Here is a 20,220-nt window from a genome sequence, read left to right as displayed (position 1 = left end):
CTCTTTTGGTTTTTCTAATCTGGCTTTCTGGTCTCCTGATTAGGGCAAATAAGTTGGATCTACTGAAACCCAACAATCTTAAAAGAGAAGAAGAATATTTATTAGTAACAGGTAATTTCCTGAAAGACTGGAACTGAAGCATAAACAGACTAAGAGTCATACCAAAAACCACCAAATCTCAAAGTATTTCAGAGACAAAAGTCATAATCAACCCAACTCAAACATGGTAATTTTTAAATTAGGCTTAAGTCCTTCCTGTAGCAATTTCATAGCAAGTAAAGAGCCACCCTCAGCCATCTCTCTCTCTGCTGGGGAGAATCCAAATACAGCAAGAAAGCCACTGTTGTACAAAACCTACCAAATTAAATAAGCCCAACAGCGTAACAGAGTTTAATAACAACAGATGCCGTAAAAAACTATACATGAAAAAAAAATGTCAATGGACACAACTGAACAGCAGGACCCATTTATACCAACCCTGAAACCAGCTCACTGCACACTGTTTATGTGCTGGGGCCCTGGAGAGCTGCAGACTGCAGAGGGATTAGTAACACTGCAGGTTTCAACAACAGATTGTTATGATGATCACAGGAAAAAAATAAGGGGGCCCTGGTATCTGAAAGGGTGCTTTTGGTAAATGAGTCTCCCACGAGCTGGAGTTATTCTTAGTAGGCGCCTACAAGAGGCAAAGAGAAAAGGGAGTTGATCACCTGTTGCCATGTAAACCAAATTCAATTCATCAGGTACTTTCTCCAGGACACCAGATTTGGTTTCATGATGTGAAGACAGAGCAGGAGGGATGCAGCTGGGATTACACCCCTCTGTCACACAAGTCTGGCACAGGATTTCGTCCTTTTAGGCTTGGCCTGCACGAGCAGCAGCACAGACAACTGCCGTGTGAGGAGAACAATGTTCCCTTCCTCAGCGGTGCCAGCAGCACAGGAAGGCACTTAATTAGTCTCTCAGGCCACTGAGCTTTTAGAACAGAAGCTCTGCCAATTAATTTTCCCTCCTCTGCAGCAACTCTTGTTGTTAAGTTTTCTTTCATTTCCTTCATCCATCACAACCGCCTGCTGTTTGCAGAATAAAACCATCATTCTAATTTTTTCTTCTTCTTTTTCTTCTTCACAGTTCCTGGCAGCACTGAGTTGTCTCCATGATTGCTGTTCTGTCTCTCCTGCTGTCCATTTGCAGACAGCAACCGAGGCAAATCTTTGCAGATTTGGTCACACTCTACTGGGTCTATTCTTTTCTCTTGAATATTTTTCTCTCCCTTAATTTTCTTCTTCTTCTTCTTTTTTTTCTGGTTGTGCTCTACACAACCCTGACTCTGATCCTGGCTGGAATCCTGGGATAGTGCAGGAAAAGCACTTTGCTTCAGAATATCTGCAGCTGACACAGCAGCCTCCTGGAACCTTTGCCACTCCTGCTCACTGTCCGTGTCACTGGGAAGGGAACAAGAGGGAAGGAGGTTGTGTTACACTTTTGCCTTCAATTCACCCAAAACTCAGCCAGCAGAGTAATCTGAGATGAGAACACGTGATAAACACCCAGTGGCTCTGGGACTCCCACACCTACAGTTTGCATTTAACCAGATGGAAGGCCAGGATGCTCTTTACACACACAAGGAGGGGAAAGAAAATCTCCCACAAACATTTCTAGTTCCCCCAGCACTAAAATAAGAAACAAAATTCTGGTCTAGTCCAGTGTCAGAGTCATGAATACACACTTCTCCGGCTTTTCAGCTTCCTGTTCCCTCGTGGGATTTCCAGCTGCCTCTGAAATGTGGGATGCAACAGTCCTTGAGGAGCAAAGCAGCTGCCAACACCTCACCTGGAGCTCACTGGGCGCCTCCTCCTTGCTGCAGGGCAAGGCTCTGGTTTCCCACAGTCTCCAGGGACAGAGGAGGAGAAGAGGCGAAAACCTGAAGTATGGGAAGGGGAATTTTAGCATGATATAAAACAGAGGTGAAAGCAATCAACAGCCATCTCCCTGGAAGCCTCACTACTGTTACTGTATTGCTACAGAGCTTGACAGCAATTATTTGGGACTGTGTGGGAGGACTTGGGGCACAAAGGTCACAGCTGCAAAGCAACAGCCCTCACAGGCACTAAGAAAAATCTTTTATTGCAAATGTTTATTAGTTGGGTGTACAACTAATTAGTTGGTGATGGACAGGATCCATCCCACTTGTCATCACTTAACCAACACAGTCACAACGGCTGAGACTGGAACTCACCATCATCTGCAGAGTCAGACTGTGGCACAGAGGTCTGAGAAGGTCCTGATGAGTCCTTCAAGACAGTTACAAAACTAAACAGAAAACTCCAGTCAGAACTCAGGTTTGTGCAAACCCAGCTCAAGTTGGATATTTCTGGGAAATAAGACTAGAGGGAGATGTTACACTTTTTTGTTAGTGAGGCTGCCTCAGGTCCCTGCTTTCAGGGCAGACCAGGCCTTCTCCTCTCAGCAACACATGCCACAGGAATGATTTAAAAGCAGCCTTTCTAAAGCCAGCTCTAAACACCAGGAATTCTAGTTCTCCAGGGCCATATTTACACACAGAACAGCCCAGTCAGAGGCACACTGCCAGCACAACCCTGAATCGGGCACTGCTTTAGACTGTAAGAACAAATGGAAGATTCCCATGCCACCCTTTAAATGACCAAAGTGCTAAGGCACCCAAATTCGACTTTTTTCCCTCCCCACAGCACATTCACCACAGAGGCAAACGGTCACAGGCAGTGCTGCACAGGATCTTTACCAGAGGGGCACAGCACATCAGCAACGTTAGATCAGGGAACATTGGAAGCTTGCACTAAATACAGGAATGAAGGAGACAAGATGATGTTGAATTTCCTGGGTTCAGCACACAAAAAGCATCAGAACAAACCTTTTCAGCCTTGCCTGCCCATACCTGTCCAGCATTGCTCCCAGTTTCTTGGCCACGTGTGCTCTGAACTCTGCAGTTGTGTGGAGCTCGTTGTCACCCTCCTGGCAGCCGTTCACCTCCCGCCCATTAGAACAAGAACAAGGATTATTCTCTTTCAAGGCCAGAAACACCTGGTGCCCTCACCCAAACAGGAGACAAGAGACTGTAATATATGTAATTGCACTAATTCCTTCATGGGACACTTACAGAGTTGGGCAGTTTCTGACAGTGGAACTAAGGCTGTAAATGACAGCAGTAGTAAGTTTTCAACTTCTATATTTCCCTGCTGGTAGAGGAATGACAAATGTACTTATAAAAAAACTTACTATCTTTTTCAGATTTAACCATAATTTCAGATTATGGTTGGGCTAATTCCCAAAGCAGAGCAGGCCCTTCCAGTGAGAATTATCACAAGGTATTAACTGTAAACAGCCCAAATACAACATACATTAATTTTTTCTTCAGTGAAACATGAAAGTCTGAAACCAAGAGAAAAAATACCTCAGGCTTGGCTGATCTTTGGGCTGTAACCGATCCTTCCTAAAGCCACCTGAAAAGGAAGAAGCAAAAGCACGTTTAAAAGACCTGCTCCAGGACCTCTTTAACGATCTCTTTAACCCCCTTCGGCCACATGTTATAGCATAAAGAATCGTGCCCGAAAGACAACTCTCGCCCACCTTTGGTGGGGGGAAACAGTTATGAGGGGAAAGGGAAACTTGGCTCCGGCCAGTCCTGCCAGGAAGCGGCTCCAGGCCGGGCTGGAGGCCGGGGATGACCTGGGCAGGGCCCCGCCCGGCTCCCACACCGGCACCGCGGCACAGAGGAGCCCCCGGAGCAGGAAGCGCTGCGGAGGGACCCGGAGAGAAGAGGGAGAGGGGAAAAGGAGAGAGGAGAAAGGGCAGAGCAGAACACTCGGAGAGCAGAGCGCGGCTGTTCTCGGCCCCTCACCGCCGCGCGGCTCCGCCCGTGGTGCAGCCGCCGCCGCTTGCGCCGCACAGTCCCAGGCGGCCTCCCGGAACCGCGCCGCGGCCTCGCCGCCGCCGTCCGAGTCCGAGCTGCTGCCGGTTTCGGTGTCCGGGCCCGAGCCGCCCCTGGGCGCCGCCATGTTGCAGGCGCGCGGCACGCCGGGAGCTGCAGTCCAACAGCGGGGCATGTCGGGAGCTGCAGTCCAACAGCGGGGCATGCCGGGAGCTGCAGTCCAACAGCGGGGCATGTCGGGAGCTGCAGTCCAACAGCGGGGCATGCTGGGAGCTGTAGTCTACCCGCGTCTGCCGAGACCCTCCCACCCGAGACCCCCCGAGGGGCAGCGGGGGCACCCCCACGGACAGACCCGGGCCGGGTTTGTGCCGCTGGGAGCAGCGGTGCCCGCGCGTGGGAAATTGCTGGGGGTGAACACGGCCGGTTTCAATGTCCAGCTCTGGCTGAGCAGCCTCCCCTATCTAGGTGTTCCTCAGCATCAACAGCTCACACAGAGCAGGAGTGTTAAACACACCAACCACACTAGAAAACCCTTAGTTAGATAGCAATATCGTTTTAGTATTTGTGGAGAAAGAGGGAATACCTGGCACTAAAGGATGTGGAAGGAGTCAGCGACTGTAATAAGATCCTCAGCACTTTACCACTGTTACCAGACCATTACTTATTTCCATTATAACACCAAAATCAACCTTTTTTCGTTTTTCATGCTGTAATTCTCTTGACATACACAGTGACTAGTCTGAGCTGATCTGAATTTCATAAGCTCATCCCTTTTTTAACCAGCATCAGGAGGATATGGCCCCTACCTCTGGGGTCTCGTTAAATTCTTCTTAATCAGTTACTACACTGAGATGCCAAATTTTTGTTTGAATGCAGAAGCTCTACCAAATCCTGCTGCTTTCCTGACTGGTTGAAAATGAAGAGTGCTTTGTTAGAGAGATTTTCACAGACAGCAAATACACTGCTCCTGAGGGTGGAACTGCCTTGTATGCTCCCCATGCCACCACCACTGCCATGTTCACACACCACATCTTCACCTCAACTAGAAATTTTCCAGTATGATACATCAACACATTTGGCAACTCCAGGTAGTCTTCTGGGAGACCCATTTTCCATGGGTTTTGCCAGGGCTCTGTGCTGCTGAGAGCAGCAGGAAGGCTCAGTAGAGCTGTGTTTTTATACTGCTGGACACTCCTGGCTTGTACGTTCCACCCTTCACACTAGAGATGTGCAGTCTCAGCCCACATGTGAGACAGGCCTCCAACAATATCCTTGGGCTCTTTCCAATAGTCTCCCTTGGCACTAACCCCCCTTAATTTCTTAACTATTCCTTCATAAGGCTCATCTTCAGCTGGTTTAAGATTAACCCACTCTCCACTGTGTAAAACAAACAGTTTTGGGCTGTTTTGTACCTTGGAGTCCTCAGGACTGGTGAGGTGTCCTCAGAGCTGGGACAGAGCCTTCAGAGGTGCCTTCTCAGGCATCTCTCAGTTCTGACCCGTTCCTTCAGACCCCAGGTCACCTCCTCTCCCTGTTTTTGGTCCCTCTGACCCTGGGCTTTCTCACAGCCCTACAGATACCTTTATCAAGCTCTAAATACCTTTATCAGGCTCTCTGTTCCCATCTTGGAGATGCTCCCGTGCTCCAATCCTAATGCTCTGCTCACATTTGTTTGTTCACATCTGAACAATTTGTTTCCCTCAAAGCTCCTTCCTTTTCCTTCCCTCCCTCCCTCCCTCCCTCCGCATTCAGTAAGAACTTTGCGCTCTCCCCAGAGGCCGCCGTTTGGTCACCTCCCCCGGCAGCCAAACCGGGGCAGCCGCAGCGCTCGGGTGCCCGGGGGCGCGGGCGGGGGCTCGGAACGGGCCGAGCAGCCCCGGCCGTTCTGCCGGAGCGCAGGTAACGCCCGTGTGCGGCTCCGGGGGGGCGCACAGGAGGGGCCGCCGGGGCAGCGCCTCCGGGCCCGGGTGCGGGGGAGCCGCGGGCGGTGCCGGGCGGGCGGAACGGCCCCAGCCCCGGCCCCGGTCCCTTCCGCCGGCCGCGCTTCCGGGCCGTCAGGTGACGGGCGCGGGCGGAGCGGCTGCTCGAGCGGGGCTGCGGGGCCCGCACCGCCGGTGAGCAGGGCCGGGCCGGGCCGGGGGGCAGCGGGGGGAGCCGGGGCCGCCGCGAGGCTCCGAACGAGCGGGGCGGGGGCGCGGCGGGACCCCCGTGGTCGCCCGGTGGCTCCGGTGCTCCGGCAGGCCCGGCCTGTGTCCGGCCCCGGCCCGGGCCCGGCGCTGCCGGCCGGGGTTTGCCCCGAAACCCCGGGCTGGGGCCCGCAGGGGCCCCGTGTTCGCGCTGCGGCCGGGCCGGACCCGCTGTCGCGACAGATGGGTTCGGCTCTGGGTATGTAGAGGGGTCTGACCCTGGAAACGTCGCGGGCATCAGTTTCTGGTACATGGCATTACTGACATTTCGAGAATTACTTATATGTTAAGAATCGCCTATTGCTTCTCAAACCACGTCATTGCTGTCGTATTTGGTGTTATTTTCACGTTTTCTGCTAACCCGGTCAGCCCGGCACGTCCCTGTCACGGCGCTGCAGCCCAGCTCGGGCAGCATTACCCGAGTGCTTATAGCAGTGCTCTTTGTTTGGTTTGGGTTTTTTTCTTTTTCCCTTTGGACTTTGTGAGGTAAGAGGATAATATCTTTGTCAAAAGGTTTTTCTTAGGGTCTATATTAAACCTTTATGGAATGGATAAAAAAGTAATTACTTTAATCTCTTGAGGTTTTTCACTGTTTGCGTTCGCGAGGTGCCTCGAATCCTTGGGGTTCCCAAAACAGCCCCTCAGCTGGGCCCTCTCCCCGGGAACAGGGGCCGTAAAACAGAAGTACGTTGGAGAATCCCAATTAAAGAAACGAGGCCAAGCAAGGGCACGTTGGGCTGGAAGGCAAATGGCTGGTTTTGCAAGAGCAAGTGATCACATGAGTTATGAGACCACTTCGTGCTAATACTGAAAAGCTGGTGCCCGATGCTGTGCAGGTTGCAGGAAGTGAAAAGATGAACTCGGGAAATGTTCCCAAGGAGTTAAAATGTAACATGTTTGGGAGACAGAAAAGAGTAAAAAGGTATCAAGAGATAAATGGATATTTAATGATTAACAGGACAGTCGTGTTTGCTAAGAATATCTAAAAATGACTGTCAAGAAGTCAGTGTACTTTCTTCTAGGCCCTGTCAGCAATTATCAGCTGAGGTTACCTGGTTGTTGTACTTGAAGCCCAGGCAATTGTAATAGGTTAGGTTATTAGATTTTTGTTTGACTTTTGAGTGGGTGTATTTATACTACTCTGAGTATTAGTTTTAGGTTGAGATAGAATTTCTGATGTTAATATTCCTTTCATAAAATTTGTCACACGTGTCAGAAAATGTCACTGTAGTGATAAGAAAAATAATCCAACAAGTTTTCTTTTTGATTTAAACTGCAAAAGGTTCAGGAACTAAATCCGAGCTTGTTTTGAAAACAAACTAGCTTTGGATTATTTCAATTTCAGTAATCCTAGATAAAGTAAGATTTTTTTTTTTCTGCATGCTTTAACTTGTAGTGGAAACTCTGCCAGTCTGGCTTGAAGCGTTTTTCCTATGTTTTTAGGGTTGGGTCAGTGCACCTTGGCAAATGCAGTCATTCTCATTTGCTGGGTTCAGAAACGTGACCTGTGACAGCAGCCATTCAGCTCCTGCAGTAAAAGGTCTTTCTTGCTGCCAGTTGGTGAGATCTGTACCCAGTGCTTACACAATACATTTAAAATACTAAAACAGACCCTCCCTTGCACTTACCCCCATCATGGACCTCCCGAGCTCCCGGCTGTCCCAGTGTCCCGTGTGCCTCCCGGAGGACCAGTTCCACCGTCTCATGTATCTTCACCTCCATGTCTTCTTCAGCTCCACCAGACTTTTTTATTTAGGAAGCTGACTTGCAGTAGAGTTCCTTGTTTCTTAACTGTTCATCTGCTTGATTCTCGGGTGTAGTAAATGTCAGAACGGTCTGTTGGGATATCATAGGGATCATGATTTAAAGGAAATAAACAGCTAATATAGGTGGCTTTTAAGTAACAAAGATGCTGTTTTCCTGTCAATACCTAAAGAGCAAAAAAGTAAGGAGAAAAGACAAGATCTTTGAATGCCCCCAGTTAGATATCAGCTGATTTTTATATCCTTTCACTTGTTTGCTACTTATCATGCTTCTGGGCTTGATTTGGAGACCAGAGTTTGGCAAACCTCCACTGGCAACTCTAAATTCTGTTTACTTAACCCCAAAAGTCATCTTCTGTACCAGTGTACTCACAGTCTTCCTTCTGAACTCTAAATCAAAATGAAAATGGGGTTGGTTTGGCCTGTTGTCTTGATTGTTGGGTTTTTTAGTGTGTGGTTTGCTTATGGTTTGTTGGTTTGGGGTTTTTTTCCCTAAAGAGTTTTGTCTCAGAGGTGAGGTAGTTCAAGTGACAGTTCAACAATTTTGAGCTCGTTCTACACTCGGAGCAGGTGAATTTGCAGTTGAACATTGACTTCAGGATCCACAGGGCACACTCACAAGTGACACAATATATGACTAACAAATGGAAATGAGCCACTGGATACTGTTTCATGTTTGCTTCTTTGCACATGTGCAGCCCGACTGGCAGATGAACAGACCCCAGCAGCACTTGTTACAGACCTGGGTGTGTTAAATGATATCCCAGGGACAAGAGCAAATGTGTGAGAAGGCTTTTCAGGATGAGACTGATTATTTTTACTGTTGTGTTTTGATATATTTTTTCTATTTTAAATTGGTTATATCCTAATAAGTCATTGGGCCCAATCAGCCAGTGGACAAATAATTAGGAGGGGATCCCCAGTACAGACTAAGGAATGACCCTCTTCTGGGACAGGAGATCCAGTACCTCTTGTGTTGTATCATTTTGATCTTTCTTCTTCTTCTCAGCCACTTTATTTCATTTCATTTCATACTGATAGTTCAGTAACTTAATGATTTATTAATTTTTCATAGTTACTGAAAGCTAAGGGTTTTTTTAGTAGGTGCTGGTGAAGATACAGATTTTATCTTTTTGATGAGTTTCCAGATTTGTGGTGTTAAATTTATGGAATTTAATTTGTAGAAAATTACTTTTTTTTCCACATTGTTTTAAGGAACACAGAAATTAATTTATTTATCTCTTCTACATCCTTTCCTTGTGTTACATGTCAAGACATAAGACACATAAGACCCAGACATTTCTTGTGCCCATTCCATAAAGTAATGCTGTGTTTTTTACAGTGTGTTGAACTCCTTAGTTTTAATGAGGTTTTCCAAATTTTGACATTTATATATATGGGTCCAGGTTGGTGAGTTTTCACGTAAACTACTGAGTAAGACAGGCTGAAGATTCTGGTAGTAAGGATGTGTGAAAAATCCAAGTGTCTTTAGCATATAGTTTATGGGCTGGCAGCATTTCCATCTGCCTTGAACCGACAGGAATTTGGATTCTGTACAATGCACTGAGTGTAAATGAAGTCATGGTGTGAAATGCTGAGAGTCAGCACTGCTGAAAGCAGCGTATGTTGAAGTGCAGCGTCTGTGAATACAAAGCTGCCCTTCTGGGACACTGTGCAAAATGATGTAACTGAGTGAAAAAGCTCTGCAGAAATACATTCCACCTGCTGGAACTGAGTGTCTCTGCTGCAATACTTCACCAGGCTTGAGTGTGAGGCTTCCTTGACCGTGCTGTGGGACTGTATGGTATGAAAAAAGCTGCTGGCAGCAACAGCCAGAGATCCTGAGGTTTTCTTTTGCTGCCCTGCACCTGTTCTGCAGCTCTGCTACAAAGAGGTGACACCGAGGAAAGCCTTTAATGCCTGTGGGGTGAGTTTGCAAAAAAATTCCTCTGAAAAATTCAAGTTGCCCTTTGAAAGTGCTTCACTGTTTGTACACTTGCGAAAAGGTCAGATAATCACCTGTTTTTTCTCATAACCTTAACTAAGTATTCCTGTTCCTGCAGCAGCAACATAATGTCAGAGTTTCATGGAAAGCACAGTGGAATATTTTAAACATTTTTGTTTCAGTGAATTAATATATCTAACTGCTGAAACTGTCTTAGTTCTTAGATTAAAAATATTACACTGCTAAGAGTGTTTGTTTCTGGAAATGTAAATGCCTTGTGCTGAGTCTCAAAGATTTAGGTACTGTGGAATTTACATATCAAGGATGAGACTGTGGAGGTTGTTGCTACTGAAATAAAATAAATGGTGTTCTCTGCTAAATATGATGATGTTAATGAGTAGTGAGTAAAATTAAAGAGCATTAAGGTACCATTTTTAGTACTTCTGCATTACTACTGCATTAGAAATGCTTGATAGTTTGAAAGTACTAGAAATGTTTGATAGTTGTGTCAACACATTGCTGTGATAGCAGCAATATACGGCTCAGGAGACAAATCAAGTTCTAAGCTGCCTTTGCTTATCATTATTATCATTAATATTCCAAAGTAATGAACACTGAACTCTGCATTGTCAGTCTGTCCAAACTGAGAATGGCTTCATGATTAAATCCCATTTCAGACTGCACTTGCAGTTCTAACTTGTCTTGAATTTTGGAAGAGCGTGTGTGACTAGGGGAGCTCATTCCTCTTACAGCAAATGGCATTTCTGAGAAAATACAGGGGGTTTGTTTTGGCTGTGGATCTCAGTTGCTTATCAGTAACAGTAAAATACAGGTCACACACCAGCCAGGTCATACTACAGGACTGTAAAGTAGCTTAGTTTCTAAAAAAAGATCCCTCTTGGCTATGTTAGACTAAAACCATCAACAACAGGATTCAAGAGCTTCTTAGATAAATCACTACCAGTTTGGAACAGGACCAGAATGCAATGTTATAACGCCAAGAAGTTGGGTTTGTTTGGTTTTTTTCCCTTTCTCACTGCTAGGATTCCAACAGGAAAATTTTCTTGACCTCGTGTCTGGGTAGTTCTTGAGGATGGCAAGCAAAGGACCCACAGCTTCTGCATCAACCAAGAGCTCCAGCACTGGAGGGACCAGTGGCAGCAGCAGTAACGGTCCCGGGGACAACACTAATCAGGACAACACTTTTGAATGTAACATCTGCTTGGACACTGCCAAGGATGCAGTGATCAGCTTGTGTGGGCACCTCTTCTGGTAAGTGCTCCCACCCCCACAGCTCAGCCCCTAGATCAGCACCATCCAGCTGATCCCGTAGAATCCTGTGCTTTTTATAATTTCAGATGTCAAATGTCCTGTATAAAATGAGTAAGGACCATGGGTTTGGTTTAGGAGAAACTTCTCAGCTGTTGTTCTTTGCTCATGGTCCAGGAGTGGGTTTCTTGCATCTTAAACTTCTGTACTTCTGGCCATTCCTGTAAGAGTGGGACTCGATGAGCCTTGTGGGTCCCTTCCAACTCAGAATATTGTGATTATTCTGTAAAAGCAAACAAGCAGCCCCACACAGACAGTTCAGAGCTCATTGATACTGCTTGGTTTTGTGTGTTATTTTATTTGTGCTGTCTGGCCTAGCACAGACATCTTCTTTAGACCTTTCTAACCTGTGCAGACCTAAACCTGCCTTTGAATCCAGGTCATGGAGGCCAAACTGTAGTTTCTCCCACAGGCTTGGCTGTTTTTTCCTTTGAAACCATAAAAAGGAAAAAAAATTAGGCAATGAGCTTTTCCATATGGGGTATTTCTCTTTTTCCATGGTATTGCAGTTGTAATAGGAACTTTTCAGTTCTTTGATCTGACATGGAAATAACTTACAGCACAGATATAACACACGTGCAGCATTTCTAATTTGGGTAACTTGGTTTGAATATACTCTTTCTTGAATGTTAGGAAGTTGTTAAGGATTGACATGGCCAAATGTGGGGATTTGGGGGGTTATTTTACACAGGAGGCTAAATCTTTAATAAAAAGAGGCCTAAAAGAGCATTTCTTTTCTGTGTAAATGTACATAACATCTGAAAATCCAGATTTTTATTTGAGGAGATGGAAAATCACTGGCTAATGGCTTGTTAAGATAAAATTAGATTGAATTATTGCACAAAGGGATCTGGAAGAATGGAACCTTAAAAATAGCATGTGTCTTGTCTGAATAGGGTTGTCGAGACCATTTTGAGAGCAGATGGCTGTTTGCAGTCTTGTCTTGTAGCCTTGTTTTCTTTGACCTTTTTTTAATTTGCCATATTAATTTAATCTGTATAATGGGAATTTTTCTGCCCTGAGCAACTGGGTCTGATCTCAATAGCTGACCCTGCTCTGAGCATCAGGTTGGACTACAGGCTACCTGAGATACTGTCCAGCCTGAGTTATTCCATGATTCTATGAATGTGGCTGATGTTTCAGCTAAATCTTTTAAGATCCTGAAGTCTCATTACTGACATCTTGCTCATTTGCATCTTAGCTCAGAGATATCTTTCCATGGTATCAGAATAGCCAGTTTGCACAGTGAACCCCAGGATTGATGCAGCCTCTGTGTGGGCCTTTGGTGTGGAAGAGGACGAGGAATCGAAGGGGATATGCACAGAACCACCTTTGCAACTTAGATTGTGTAACCTGAAAGAACCAGTGGAGATCAGTCTTGGGCTGTACTTTCAGAAATTACTTTAATGGGAGGTTACAGAACTGGCCCAGCTGGATTCCAGGGTTCTGCTGTGGCCAAGCCATGCTATCCGTGTACATTTGTCGGATCGAGTTGTCAGTAACTAATTCTATTTTCCCCCTTTTTCTGCTCTGCGAACAAATTGTCCTGGGAATGCTCACAGTTGGCCTTGTTTACATCAGGTAAGACAGGTTTCCTTTTACTTTGTCTTTCATCAGCTCCTGTTGCTCAATAAAGCCCTTGGTTCTCTGGAGTATCCCCCTCTTTTTAAATGTGCTTTTCTCTCCAGGGCAATCACAACCTGCTAATGCAACTGCATGTGCAACACCTTGCAAACTGCTCTTTCAGCATGAAAACTTAATTCTGTTCCACCTGAGTATTTCCAGTTTTGGTAGAATTACTGTAGGGGGTTCCTTTGCAGGTTTAAGTGCTGGGTGTACTTCTCTCTGCGTTTGTAAAGTTTTACATTGTGGTACCTTATGGAAAAGCTGGGTGAAAGGAGGGTGTCTGCACTTAGCCCTGGGCCTATGCAGGACTCTTGGCACTGTTTATTTCTTCATATTTTACTCCAGGGCAGGTCTGAATGTGTGCACATCAGCAAGTGGATCATACCAGAACAACAGCCAAAGTGCCAGCTCCATTTTGGAGAGCACTTGGCACTTATTAAAATGGTTTGCTCTGGGGCTTTCTGAGGAATTGCTAAAGTCTCTCTGCCTGGCTGCAAATGAGGTTTGGATATTGTTGTTTCATGGTCATTTACTAGTTTCCTTATCATGTCCTTTCTTTTAGTGGCTAGAGACCAGGCCAAACAGGCAAGTGTGTCCTGTATGCAAAGCAGGAATCAGTCGAGATAAAGTTATTCCTCTGTATGGAAGAGGTAGCACTGGGCAGCAGGACCCCAGGTAAGAAACCTAAATACAACTATTTTTGTTTGAAAGCTAAAGATGAAACTTCAGTTAGCTGTCTCAAGATTAATCTGTCAAAGTGCTGGATTCATAATTTGTAATACTTTGACAAAAGACAGAACTGACATTTCTGCCAAATATTTCTGGCTTTTTCAGGGCCTGGGTTTACACACCTCATTTCATGTTCAACTGGCAATTCATTTGAATTTTAACTGGGTGTTAATTATCAGTCACAAGTGGCAGGTTGCAATGATTGTTATCTGGCTGGATAAGCTCCTATAAAATGTTCATGTCCTGAGTTTTTAGCCTTTGCAATGGGACTTCTGTTATTCAAAAGCGCAGCAATAACTTGGGGATGTGCTGCTGAAGGTCCAGGAGCTGGGGGTTGGCTCTCTCACACACTGCTCCAGCTCTGCTGCAGCCTGGCCCTGTGGGACCGAGCTTTGTGGTTGCTCTGCCTTATTAGCCAGGCTATTGCAGACACTACTGTCATGTGTCCTTGCACTTGAGCTAATTTCATAACTTCCTGCAGAGAGAAAACTCCACCACGACCCCAAGGACAGAGACCTGAACCAGAGAACAGAGGGGTAAGTGAAGAAACAAGCTCGGGCTGATTAGTTGTTTTTGTTGATGGTGGTATTTATTCCTCCTGGAGGACACAGTGTGTGCTTGAGATCCTGTGTGAGGATCCTGCAGCTTACACATCTTGCTCATCCCCAGTTGGCTGGTCATGAATCATTCATAGCTGTGGTGTGGCAGAAAACTCCATTCCTTTAGCATCCCAAAGAACGGGCTAACTTGGATTGTGCTTTGTGAAAATGGCCCAGTGTGGTGTCACTGGAAATGCTCTTCATGCTCAATTGTTTCCCATGTAAATACAAGGAACACTTTGCTTTGAAAATCCATTGTGGAAGTGTGTTTCCATCAAAATATACCTGTCATGGAAATACATAATTCATGTATGAACTGGGATTTCTGGCACTGAAACCTGCTTCTATAATTTCTGTGGGATGTTACTGTACCATGGCATTACAAGCAAAAGAAAGAAGGTATCTGTTGGATACATGTTCATGTGGAGAGGGATCTCTGGTGTTGTTGAGGAGATGACATGGAGTGCATTTAAACAGCAGCTGGCACAGGCTGAGCAGACGTGGGAGAAGGCAGTAGGACAGTTCTTCAGCAGGACCTGATGAAACAATGGCACATTTCCATGTAACACAGCCTGGGGTCCTCAGAGAGGATTTATCTGCCTCATGCTGCAGGCAAACAACTCTGCTGGGTGTGATTAAGGCACATTTCTGTATTGAATATGTTGGGAGCTCAGCTGTTAAGGGAGTTGCTGCCTTATTAAATCAGCTCCTGCACCTTGTTTGAACCTTTGAGCTGGTGCTGCTGGAAGTCAGAGGAGTCTGGTACGAAGACCAGCAGCAATGCTGCCCTCCTGTTCCCTACAAGCCCTGTACCTGCACACAGAGAGCTTTGCTGTCCCTCATAGTTTATGGCAAAGTCCTTGAGAAGAGTCACAGTCAAAAGACCAACTCCTCAAATCAAGGCTCGGTCCAGAAATGTTTGGCTTTTATTATATGAGTGAAATCATCTTTGTCCTCCCACTGTTGGGAGGTGACAGACCAGAGGGTCTTTCAGAATTGGTATCACTGTTTCAGTTCTGAGATGAGAGGGCAGGTGGCTGGATTACAGAAGTGTGGGCTCTCAGCAGTTTTTAAACATGACACAACTCTCTAGATCCACACACAGCTGGTTCTCCAGTAGCACAGTGCTTCTCCACAGCAGGATTCATCTCCATTCACAAGACTTGTCTTTTGACTTGATGTGGTGTTTTAGTCTGGATCCCATGGGGTCAGTGTTGCATTGTAACTCTTCCTTTTTTCCTCCTTTCTTTATGTCTTGCATTCCTGCCCCAGGTGACTTTATCTGACACCTTAATTAGAGTCCCCCTGGTAAATTTTTTTTTTTGTACTATTCCTTATAATGCTCTTTGCATCCCACTGGCAATTTATCACTTCACTGAGTGTTTGAATGACGCACATGTATCAAGAAAATCAATGTAGATTATTTTTTTAAAATACCTTTCTTATAGTTATGTGGCTAATAGCTATTAACACACAATACATTGTTTAGATATTCTAAATAGGATTGGTAATGTTGATTTTGATACATTGGCAAATATCTACTACTTTAAGCTGAGAAATGTTACAGATACACTTTTGTGAACTTGTGGCTTTCAAGCAAAAACTGTGGTTCCTAGTTTTCATTTTCTCAAAGTTTTGGGTTGCTCTGCAAAGTTTGCTACTGTGTGAAACATTTTAAAACCAGGAGAACTAAGGAGATATTTACAATAGTGTGTCAGAGAGAAAATTGTCAGACAGCATGGCCTTCCTTCAGGTGGAGGAGAGCCAGAGGGAGGGAATGTCTGCACTTCTACACAATATTCTGAAATAGGCTTTAAATGATTGTTACCTTTTTTGTCTCCTGCTGCTTTGTTCTCTGCAGGGATTCCAGGGCTTTGGCTTTGGTGATGGTGGCTTCCAGATGTCCTTTGGAATTGGGGCGTTTCCCTTTGGTATATTTGCAACAGCCTTCAACATAAACGACGGGCGACCTCCTCCAGGTACCACAGATCCACCTCCGCCAAGGGTCCTGTCACAGACATGTGTTACAAACTCCCTTGTAACTCTTAAACAAATAACCTGCTACAATGACAGAATGTTCTCAGCAATAACAGGTGCTGTGAATAGAAACACAACATGAGGGCAAACGCCCAGCACAGAACATGGTTTAAGGCTGACACATTTTGTACATGGGCTCATAAAGAAGCAAGTTTGTCCCTTCCGTATCATTTAAAGGCCCTCCCGGGAGAACAGTGGCACTGGAGAGGGACAGTGGCACTGGAGACTTCTCCCTTTTAATACAGATGTCTCCTCTGGTACTCAGCAGACTCCCTCTGAAAAATGAGACAAATTGGACTAGAGTTTCTAATAATAAAAAGGAGTCACTAGGGGTGTATGAAGGAGACCTAGATTTTGAAAACAGCGGGAAAGGACCATTTCCTGCAAGATGAGAAGGAAAAATTTAAACGTGCTCTGTACCACGAAATAATGAATGCCAAGATTGTTCCTTTTTCAGAAATTTATCTCTGAGACAGTCATCTCTATTCCACAAGAAGTAACTTTCCAGTGAAATTATTTTGCTGGTTTTGATTAACAAAAACCAGTTGGGTTACTCCAAGTGGTGACCTTGCTCTCTAAAAATTAAGTAATCCCTAGAAAACCTCTTCCCCATCTACACTGGAGACAATCTGAGTCTGTCTGTTTTGAACAAGAAAACTTACTGCCCAGGATTTTCTGGACTTCCTCTGTGAATGGTTGTGCCTGGCAAATCTTCCACCATGTCATATGGCACAGGAATTACGAGGAAGAAGCTCATTCTTCATGTCACAGCTGTGTTGCCACAGTCCTGTGCTATCCTTAGGTCCAGTTACCTTCCCCATAGTTAAGTGTCCCCTAAAAATCAGTGTGTGTGGTGGCTGAGCCAGGAGTGTGTAAATATGTGCTGTTGTAACAGCCATAATTTAACCAACTCCTTTATCTGTTTTTCCTTGGTGGATTCAATGCAGAAGTTCCAGAAAGGCACAGCTTGAGTTTTAGAGCTCATGTGCTTTTCATTAGTTCTCTTGGCCAGGGCTGCACAGGCAGCTCTGACCCTTTTACCATTTCCTTGTTCAGAGGTTTCACCTTGGTGGGAAGGAACAGAGGCAGCTCAGGTAGAGGTAGTGAAGTTCCTTGGGAACAGTGAACTTGGCTCAGCACTGTCTACTGTGTTCAGAGTATGCACGATCCTGGAGAAGAGGAAGGAGCTCAACTGTTTTTTGTTTCTTTTTTTTCACTTCCTGTTTTCCAGCTGTTCCAGGGACTCCTCAATATGTGGATGAGCAGTTCCTTTCCCGCCTCTTCCTGTTTGTGGCACTGGTGATAATGTTCTGGCTGTTGATTGCATAAATCTTTTCCATTATTCTATATATTCATGACCAACAAGGCCACTGAAACAGTTACAAACTGCATCCCCATCCCACTTTAAACCTCTTGGTCTGGTTCCGTAGCTAACTATGGGCTTCAGGAATTGGTGGTACCACAGCACAATGAGGAATCTCGCATTTTGCACCAGAGTTGCAAATTAAACATTGGTTAAAAAGCATTTTTCAGCTCAGATATCTTGTACAACAGGTTCCTGCCACAAACCATGGGCCTAGCGTTGAGCTGTGCTCCCAAGGGAGTGCTGCTCTGAAATCCTGTGCCAATCAGTGACACCAGGTCTGTGGGACAGACAGGGACCCCCAGGTAGACTGGGCAGGTCAGGAAACTTCTCCAGTGTGACCAGTATCTCATGCTTTGCAACCACGATGGATCTGCCAGAGCTGCAGATGTTATTTAATGTCTCCATCAACATCCAGCCTTCTCCAGGAAATCACCTGCAGCACTGCTGACACTCTTTGGGCACAGCACGTGGTGCAAATGGAACCAGGTCCGGAGACCGGTTCCTTTTCCTGCTGTTATTTCCCGGCGTGATGGAAACCCCTTCCTGACGTGGTTCTGACGGCTGCTGGAAGAAGGGATACAAATTTATGCTGCAATTTTTTAAAGCCTGAACATGCTGGAGCCAGACACTGGAAGATTCTCTGGCTGTGGAGCCGGGTGAGGCTGGACACAGCCGCTGCCTCACCCAGCCCAGTTCCTCACTGACCAGCAGTGTTGTCTCCCCTGGCTCTGCACAGCCCCGGGGCTGCACTCGTGGATAATCCCCTCACCCCTCACAGCCTCGTCACGGTAGCGACAGTTATCCCCTCCCAAGGCTTTGAGACTTTCTACGCAAGGTCATGTCCTCCAAATAAAATCCTATTACAGATCCGAGATCAGCTCGTTCGGGGAGAGGAACAAAAGGCATCTTTACGTGAGGTTTGAGGTTAAACCTGTCACACTGTAAAATTGCACAGGAGGAAAAATGAGATCCTGCCTTTGCCAGCACATGCACGGTAGGGAACACTTGGAAGACCTTCTCTCTGCAGGTGCACACAGCTTCTCCGAGCCACAGCAGAACGGCCACAGCACAAGAGTCTCTGCAGTATCTACCAAAGAGTTTAATTTGAAGTGCTGGAGGAGACCACAGCCATTAATGTGCTGAGGGGATATTTCAGAAGGTGAGCACTCTGTAGCCGTTTTGGAATCCTGCTGGGTATTCAGCTTTAAAGAGTACTCCTGATGTATTTGTGTAGATTCCTTCACAACAGCAGATACGAGAGATTCCCTAGCAAGATGAACAGTTTTCATATTTCTCTAACTAGGCAATTCCATTTTTTTTTTCTCTTATTGTTTTTAGATTGTTTCGATTCAGGTCGCTGATAGTCTCATTGATTTCCTGCAAGATGAATATTGTGACTTCTCTGGCAATAGACAGAAAACTGACAAAACAAATCAACAAATAGAAACTTTGTTTCAGTAGCTTGGGGTTTTTCTAGTGTATATGGAAGAGGTTCCTGGGCAGGACACCTTAATTGTTGTAGAAGCTTATTTATGTGATTATAAACTGTTCACTTTTAGTGTCAAGACAGAGGATGACTGAAGTTTAACTTGCCTACCTCCAAAGCTCCATCTGGCAAGTAGAATGTTGCAAAGCTTCTGCAGTGTTTTGCCACATGTGGTCAAATTTATACCTGACTGGATGATAATCTGGCACAGTATATTGCTCAACTATTTATAGCTGAAGTGGTGCTTCAGCTTTTGTTGTGTGGCACTTTTGGGAAGCTGAACTTCTGTACAGGGTTCTTCTCAAGTGCATAACATGTAACTGGGGCCCTTTCCAGGAGAAAGGCTGTTGGTGTGGCTGTCCTGCAATGTTGCAGCTTCGGGCTCCTCTCCTGCTCCTCTCCTGCTGAGCCAGCACCACCTGCTGATGGGAAGGGAGGGCCCATGTGGTGGGAAGGGATGGATTCCTTCTCCTTTTTGAGTGGAGAAACTCGCTGCTGGGAGCAGAGGTCGTCCAGGGAGGAGCAGGGTATCCCTTGGAAGCCTTTTTCCCATAAAGAGGAGAGAGAACTGACTGCAATAGGTTCAAGAGGTATTGAAACATATTTAACTAGGACTTATGTTTTAAAATACGGAATTTTAATGCATTGGGGGGCCTTCCATCTATAGGTGAGAGATATAATGCATTTAGAGGAGGCTGCAGAAACATGACTGAGAGCTCTTATTTTCGGGCAATTCCAAGATTAAATCGTCTAAAAGTGTTAACGCTTGGTTCCCCCCTTTCCCCGGTGTGCTTTTGTATGTACCCCTGCCCCGCACCCGCCCGCACACGGCCCGGACGGCTCGGTTAGTGCGTTACCGTTCTTCCTTCTCCTCCTCCTCCTCCTCCTCACTAATTTTCACTGTTGTGAAAGTGATTTAGAATTAAAAAAAAAAAATGGTTTTACATTGACCGGAGTGCGCTGCCGTTCCTTCGGGGGGCCGGGAGCGGCGGGGACGCGCCTCCCTCAGGGGGCCGGAGGGGGCGGGGCCCGCCCAGCGCCGCGCCCGCCACGGCACGTGCGGGGCGGGGTCGGGGGGCAGCACGTGCTGTCATTGGCCGCCAGCGCGGAAGGGGCGGGGCGACCGGGGCGGGGCGGCGCGGGGATTGGCGGGAGCGGCAGGCGGGCGGTGCCGATTGGCCCGCGGGGAGGAGGAAGGCGGGGCGCGGCGCTGCGGGGCCGCGGGAGGCGGGTCCAGGTGCGGC

General features: G+C 46.3%; 2 protein-coding genes across 15 annotated transcripts in view; one reads left to right on the top strand and one right to left on the bottom strand.

The window, feature by feature from the left end:
- The window catches only part of CUNH12orf43 (chromosome unknown C12orf43 homolog), a 40,567-nt gene extending 24,537 nt beyond the window's left edge, over positions 1-16,030 (bottom strand). For 9 of the 10 annotated variants that reach the window (XR_001874624.1, XR_001874627.1, XR_001874628.1 and 6 more), the window contains exons 1-7: positions 15,916-16,030; positions 7,725-7,932; positions 3,434-3,482; positions 2,918-3,016; positions 2,240-2,313; positions 1,834-1,924; positions 711-1,445 (exon numbers count right to left, since the gene is read on the bottom strand). Coding sequence is in view for 1 of the 10 variants with exons in the window: in XM_017814002.1 (XP_017669491.1) it covers positions 1,094-1,445; positions 1,834-1,924; positions 2,240-2,313; positions 2,918-3,016; positions 3,434-3,482; positions 7,725-7,818 (759 nt within the window). In the remaining 9 variants the exon portion in view is untranslated. Of the gene's footprint in view, positions 1-78; positions 1,446-1,833; positions 1,925-2,239; positions 2,314-2,917; positions 3,017-3,433; positions 3,483-7,724; positions 7,933-15,915 lie in introns of those variants that run through there. The other variant, XM_017814002.1, reaches the window with a different exon arrangement.
- Positions 5,732-18,947, top strand: RNF185 (ring finger protein 185). 5 transcript variants are annotated; one of them, XM_017814005.1, is made up of 8 exons: positions 5,732-5,809; positions 9,621-9,786; positions 10,848-11,076; positions 12,696-12,714; positions 13,322-13,434; positions 13,970-14,024; positions 15,949-16,066; positions 17,356-18,947. In XM_017814005.1, the coding sequence occupies exons 3-8, from the start codon at positions 10,898-10,900 to the stop codon at positions 17,451-17,453; spliced, it is 582 nt and encodes a 193-aa protein (XP_017669494.1). In that variant the 5' UTR covers positions 5,732-5,809; positions 9,621-9,786; positions 10,848-10,897; the 3' UTR covers positions 17,454-18,947. The 5 variants fall into 5 exon arrangements, with proteins under 5 accessions (XP_017669494.1, XP_017669492.1, XP_017669496.1 ...); XM_017814003.1 differs by lacking the exon at positions 5,732-5,809 and adding an exon at positions 5,926-6,024; XM_017814006.1 differs by lacking the exon at positions 5,732-5,809 and adding an exon at positions 6,418-6,582.
- The last annotated feature ends 1,273 nt before the right edge of the window (positions 18,948-20,220 follow it).

Source organism: Lepidothrix coronata, unplaced genomic scaffold (assembly GCF_001604755.1).
Source record: "Lepidothrix coronata isolate B3197 unplaced genomic scaffold, Lepidothrix_coronata-1.0 Scaffold44, whole genome shotgun sequence".
NCBI classification, from domain to species: domain Eukaryota; kingdom Metazoa; phylum Chordata; class Aves; order Passeriformes; family Pipridae; genus Lepidothrix; species Lepidothrix coronata.
Note: the sequence above shows the minus strand (reverse complement) of the source record. Positions and strands in the feature narration are given on the sequence as shown.

What these genes read in the sequence shown, in the direction of transcription:
- RNF185 (XM_017814005.1), top strand. Translation starts at nt 10,898, where the DNA reads ATGGCAAGCAAAGGACCCACAGCTTCTGCATCAACCAAGAGCTCCAGC. An exon ending in CTGAACCAGAGAACAGAGGG is followed by an intron (nt 14,025 to 15,948) that starts GTAAGTGAAGAA and finishes TGTTCTCTGCAG; the next exon opens with GGATTCCAGGGCTTTGGCTT. An exon ending in CGACGGGCGACCTCCTCCAG is followed by an intron (nt 16,067 to 17,355) that starts GTACCACAGATC and finishes CCTGTTTTCCAG; the next exon opens with CTGTTCCAGGGACTCCTCAA.